This window comes from Nestor notabilis, unplaced genomic scaffold (assembly GCF_000696875.1).
Source record: "Nestor notabilis isolate BGI_N333 unplaced genomic scaffold, ASM69687v1 scaffold3107, whole genome shotgun sequence".
NCBI lineage: Eukaryota > Metazoa > Chordata > Aves > Psittaciformes > Psittacidae > Nestor > Nestor notabilis.
In genome coordinates, this window is record NW_009935897.1 from 7781 (window position 1) to 14115 (window position 6335).

The following is a 6335-nucleotide window of genomic DNA, read 5'->3' on the forward strand; positions in this document are numbered from 1 at the left end:
CTTGACTGGTAAAATGTGATTTGAAGAAGCTTTTGCTCCAGGAAATAGCCTTGGTCTACAGACTGCAGTATTTTGTGGTTTCTAGGACTGTGGGTTTTGTGTATTTAGCTTGGCATATTGCAGAACACTCCAGCAACTGGCTGGCCGCTGAATTTGAGCAGTCTGTAAGGATGATCTCAAATCTTAGTAGGAGAAAGGTGAATCATGTTGGGTGTGTCCTGTGCCAGGTTTACAAGGGTGTAACACTTGCTCCTCAAGAAGTGAACTGAGGGTGGTGTCTGCTTTGTCAATAAAGCAGATCTTCTCTCTTTTTGAAGGTGTGTGTGACTGAAAGAGTCCAGCTGCCAACTGAGACTGGTGCGCAGAAGGTTACTGACTGGCCTTGTCAGCAGAAGACACAGTTTTCCACCTGCCTGCTCTAAGTATAAACTTCTCTTTCTTTGCCTTTGTAGATGTGCTTGCTTATAGGAAGGAAAAAGGGGCTGTGGGGGTAAAACAAATGCAAGTCGTTAGTTTGTTTCCATCTTGTATGGAAAATGCTGGTGACTGTTTCTCCCAGTTCCAAGCCCTAAGCTTGGCAACTGGAGAAGCATTTCAATGCATGGGGTGTCATGGAAAGAAGTCTTACCTTTGCAATTCTCACTTGGACTTTGCTTCAAGCTTGTACAAGTTTAGGTTCAGTGCTCACCCCATGTGAGTGGGGAAAAAGAGTAAGTTTAAGTCGTTTATTTCTCTTCCTTACAGGATTTTTTTTCCCTCCTTAAAATAGTAGGTTTTCCCTCTTCTATTTCTTTAGAGTTGGAGCTGTACATCTTGCTGGGGTTGACTTCCCACAGCAGGCCTTGATGCCAGCAGGCAGGGAGGTTGGACAGGTCACAGGAAACTCTGGGTTGCTTAGGCAATGAGGGGGCTTTTCTGGTGTCTTCTTGATCCAGTAAAACTGCCACAGGATGCAAGCAGAGACAGTCTTGTGTGATGGCATGTTATCAAGATACTGTTTGGATTCATAAAGTCTAAATCACCGAGCACCATTGGGCATCTCTGACAAGCTCTGTTTGGCTGTGTTATTTGTTGTACAGGATGGTTACCGCCAAGGTGTGGGTTCTGAAGAAGCATTTTGAGGGTTTCCCCAAAATCAGCAACTTCGACCTGAAAGAGATAGAGCTGCCAAACCTAAAGGATGGAGGTAAGTGGATGCTGCCTGGTTTTACTTATTCTGGAGGTTGTCTGTTTGCTGAGGAATGGCTGTGCATCTGCACAACTGTTTGTCTGTCTGGCTTAGATTTTCAAAAATGGGTTGTCATGGTTTTTGGCAAGCCATGTACCTCAACAGACAAGGGTGATTGCTCAAGAACATGTATGCTGCTGTGTTTGGTGAGTTTTAAAACACACCGCCTTCTGATAATACCCTTAGAAGTCAGCGCCTGAGCTCTTCCAACTCCATCATGCTGCAGCTGCGGTGTGCCTTTCACAGTCTCACACTGCCTAATCATGCATGGTGCCCAATGGCAAAAGCATTCTAATGTGTTTGCAATTAAGGCTTACTGGAGAAAATTGCTGAAGTGATAATTGGTGAAGCAATATGCCCTGAAAACCAGCAGCCACAAGGAAATTGTATTTGTTTAATTTAGGAAGAAGGAAGTAAACTGTGATGCAAAGCTAATGAGGAGCTAACTGTATGTCGTGGTTCAAACCCAGCCGGCAACTTGGAACCATGCAGCCGCTCGCTCACTCCCCCCCTTTTCCTTCCTCCCCCCGCTCCCGGAGGGATGGGGAGGAGAATCGAAGGAATGTAACTCCCACGGGTTGAGATAACAGCTCTCCAGTAACTAAGGTATAATACAAACCACTACTGCTACCAATAATAATGATAAGAGGAATAACAAGGGAAAAGGACACAACCGCTCACCACCCGCCAACCGATACCCAGCCCGACCCGAGCAGCGATCTGGGCCTTCCGGGTAACTCTCCCCAGTTTATATACTGGGCATGACGTGCTGTGGTATGGAATACCCCTTTGGCCAGTTTGGGTCAGGTGTCCTGCCTCTGCTTCCTCCTGGCTTCCCCTCCTCTCTGGCAAAGCATGAGACTGAGAAAGTCCTTGGTCAGAGTAAACATTACTGAGCAACAACTAAAAACATCGGTGTTATCAGCATTGTTCCCAGGCTGAAAGTCAAAAACACAGCACTGCACCAGCTACTAAGAAGGAGAAAAAATGACTGCTGTAGCTGAACCCAGGACACTGTAGTAAAACCTAAACATGTTTTTACTGGTGAAAGATTTTAATCTATTTTGCAAAATCCTTTGGAGAAGACTGAAGAAGATAGTAGCCTCCAGATACAGGCTTTCTTTGGAGTTTTTCATGCTGATAGGGAAGGTATTGAGGATAGTGCTGTCACCTGTTGTGACACAGAATGAATAAAAAGAGGAAAAAATGCACAGGTTTTATCCTGTGTTTCTCTCTTTTGCAAAGAGTAGGGAATATCATAACATTTTATGCAAGAGCTTTTGATAAAAGAATGAACCTAGATTTTGGCTTCACATGGACATACATACCATGCTGTCTTGAACCTTACTCCACCATTTGTCCTTTACAAAATCTACTTCAGTTCATAAGGTGCACCAAAGAATTAATTATGTTTGCAACTTAAAGGTTTGAAAGGTGGTATCTTTTTACATATGCTTTCAAGTGTTTTCATAGGATGTGTACTTCTATAGCCTTAAGACACACTTGAAAATTTGATGCCTGCAGTATTTAAGAACATGGAATAGTTTCTTCCTTCCCATTTTAATCCCTACAGCAGGAAGAGGCATAACTTCATACTAGAGTAACACTTTTAAGGGAAATGGCCTTTCTTGTTATGCTACGTGGTCTTGGCTGTTCTTCCAGCTCACACTGAGTAATGGGGAAATATTTAAATCTGAATATATTTCTAGCTTATACTAGCTAGACCACTTTAGCACAGGCAATAGAAAATATTGTTGGGCGGAGAGGAATAGCTAAAACTCCTGTGTGAACGAGCATATAAAATTTAACAGTATAATTTACAAAAACTAGTGGCATTAGAGACAGTAATGTGGATTAGGCAACCTATAAAAGGCTTTCTGTTAAGGCTGTAAACAGTGTCTATATTTGACCTGTGCCAAAGTTTCTTACCACCCTCTGCCGGTTGAACCATGGGAAGGCATTTTGTATATGGGTCGAAAGTAAGCTAGTGCCTTGCTTAGAGGGTCTAGCCTCTTGAGCCATTTGTAGAGTAAGGAGGCAGATAAACAAGGTTGAAAAGAAGGTAGCCTCCTGAAGAGACAATTACATAAAGTGTCTTTTGTAACAGCACAGTGATAATCCAGAGAAAGCTAATGAATGTAGTGGTTGTTTCTGGTAGTTTTTTCCCTAAAGGATGACAGGATATGTGTGTTTTGGGCTGTCAGGAATTCCTATTACTTTGTTGGAAGACTGACTTGTGGAAACCATGCTTTATTGCACTGCTAATGCCCAGGAATTTGCTTTGTCTTTTGTTACAGAGTTGCTGCTTCAATCAGTGTTTCTCAGTGTTGATCCTTACATGAGGTATATCTTTTTCTTACTTTTAAATTGGTGGCTAAGGTACCTCATTTGATCTCCCACTTAAATGTCAAAAGAACATGTAGTGGGAGCAGCTCCTGTTGTCAGAGCCCCAGATGTCATCTGCTTTTTTTTTTTTTTTAATAAAACGTGTAAATTACAAGACTTCCAGTATGGAGCTGTGCCAGATTTAGCCAGACATTAGGATAACAATGCTGCAGCCCTAGACTTTTCTTGGACTCTGCTGTTGTTCCTTGTCATGTCTCTTCCACTGGAATGCAAAAGGATCAGAGACTGCAGCTGTTTTGCAGTAGGTGCTTCACTTACCTTAACAACCTTGTGCTTCAGGATACATGTTCTAAGTATGAAATTGCTGATATGCCCACATTAATAGGCGGTAGTTCAAGCACAGTGAGATTGGGTAGTCAGAAGAAGCCTGATAGAGCCTAGTATCAGAGAGAGTTCTTTGGAATCTCAACCTTTTTGTAGTGATGGACCATGCTCTTGTGTCACCAACACTCTAGCCCAGTATTTGGTCAAGATGGAATGCTCAAGTAGCTGCCTATGGAGAACATCGATTTATACCATTACAATGACAAGCTCTTTGCAATCATCAACTCACTGTTTATGATCTCTTTCTGGGTCAGACAGTAGCTACTACTGTATCTGGAACATCATTAAAAATTGCTTACAGTAAGCCATCTCTGCCTGTGTTACAGACCTTACAGTCGAAGGGACATGAAAGAAGGGGATGTCATGATAGGCACACAGGTCGCCAGGTAAGATCTTCAGTTCTTGTTATCCATACATGTGACAGATCTCAAAGGAGTATACTGACATCTGAGATGTCTGTAGTCTGCATTACCTATTCTTGACTTGAGTCTACATACTTCTACAACTGTGTTCTTGTATGTAATTTGTTGGAATGTGTTTTTCTTCTGAGAACCTCTTCTGCCTTCTTGGAGATCATTCAGACCTCTGATACAATCTGTATGTTATTTCTGGTGATGAAGTTTTCAAAGGAATTTTTTTCAAGCAGAGGTTTGCAGGACTGGCCAGTGTACTTGCTGTAAGTGTCAACTTCACATTTAAAATCTGATGTGCTGGTAAAATTGCATGTCCAAAACCATGCATGCTCTCTACTCCAGATGACAAAGTGCGGTGTCACCTAAGAAACAGCTGTAGCCAAATGGTTATCTAGTTATATATATATATTTTTTTTTTTTTTTTTAATTTAAAGGTTAAATCCATCCTTCCCCAAGCTTGTGGGAATTCAGCTACACATGTGTTCTCTTTGTCAGCCTTTTCCTGCTATGCTGCCTCTAAGTTGCTGCTCAGTAACATCTGTGGCCTTTGACTCCCGTGTTTCTCTGGAGGAACACTGAAGGCTGGGATAAATTAACAACCAAGTCTGCTGAACAGAAGGCCAACTGTTCCCAGTAATTCAAAGCTGCTTACCCACTCATTCCCAATGTAGTTTTCTTGTTGGGCTAAGAAAGTTGAATTTTCATTTGGCGTAGAGACACCACAAGTATGAACTTCTCCCTATTATTAGATACTGCTTTCTGTCTGGTCTGTTACCCCTAGTGGTTCCACCTTCAGGATCTTCAGCCTTTAAATGAGGTGCAGGTTGTCTGAGAAGGGGACTGCTTGTTACAGCCTATCTATAATGTCCTGCTTTTCCATTGTTTAATCCTAGCGTCCTCTTTCCTGTCTTCTAACTCACAGTAGCCCCGCCTGAATTCATACTAGACTGATGCTAGTAAAAATAAAAAAAAAAGTCACAGCCATGTGGAACATTCTATTTGTTATAGGCAGAGCTGAGGCTAAAAATCGTCTTGCCTGGTATCTCTCTGGTGGTGAGGGGTACTAGCTAACTGTCCTGATGTGAAATATTCCTTTTCTCCTGCATGACAGGTCAACAGGAATAAAGGTGAGAAGAGCCAGAAATGATTTGTCTCTGACAGGGTATTTGTTTGTTTGGGTTTTTTTTTCCTTCTTTTAAACAGGATTGTAGAAAGCAAGAATCCTGCTTTCACTGTGGGGGTCTTCGTTGTGGCTAGAAGTGGCTGGAGAACCCATTTCATCTCTGATGGGAAAGACCTACAAGCCCTTCCTTCCAGTTGGCCAGAATCGCTCCCCAGATCTCTAGCTCTTGGGACAATTGGCATGCCAGGGTGAGTTTTGACTTGAAAAGGCAACTATCCCCTGAATTTTGCAGTGCAGAATGTTTCTGCCTACCTGTATGTCCATTGTCTTGTTTTACCAGCATGTTGTCTGCTTACTCTGGTAAAAAACGTATGTGCTTCAGGATGCCCTTACCCTGAGAGGGCCTGAAATTTGGCCCATCCCCTAGATTGGAGGAGATTTGCCTTGCAGATTATGGTGCCTTTCCTTGAGGAGTTGCAATAAGGTAGGAAGAGGATCGAGGAAAGGCTGGAAAGAAACCAGTTCAATCTGTAGTCTGCTTTTTAGTAAAGCTTGATCTAAACTTTAGCAGTTCCTACAGATTACTATTTACCCAGTGATGATAGCTGTCCACAGCAGTTATCAGGAGCAATGTGCCCATCAGTTCAGCAAGGTTTTGCCACGATTTTTTTATGTGATATGTGATGAGTATCATTTGATCTTCATCTCAGTGTGGTAGATACCAGCTGGCTACTGTCCTGTGTCTAGCTTGGATTTGCTCTTTCTTCCAGTGGGTAACTGAGTTGTCGCCTTACAGCATTTTCTCCATGTTTCTTCTTTTGGCTAGTAGGGGAAGTTGGTT

The 6335-nt window shown here is 42.5% G+C and overlaps 1 protein-coding gene across 1 annotated transcript in view; it reads left to right on the forward strand.

The window, feature by feature from the left end:
• Nucleotides 1-387: 387 nt before the first annotated feature.
• PTGR1 (prostaglandin reductase 1) overlaps nt 388-6335 on the forward strand; it is an 11141-nt gene continuing 5193 nt past the window's right edge. Inside the window, exons 1-5 of the mRNA XM_010018041.1 lie at nt 388-422; nt 1080-1186; nt 3526-3571; nt 4285-4344; nt 5575-5742. Coding sequence (XP_010016343.1) covers nt 1081-1186; nt 3526-3571; nt 4285-4344; nt 5575-5742 — 380 coding nt within the window. The 5' untranslated portion in view covers nt 388-422; nt 1080. The remainder of the gene's footprint in view (nt 423-1079; nt 1187-3525; nt 3572-4284; nt 4345-5574; nt 5743-6335) is intronic.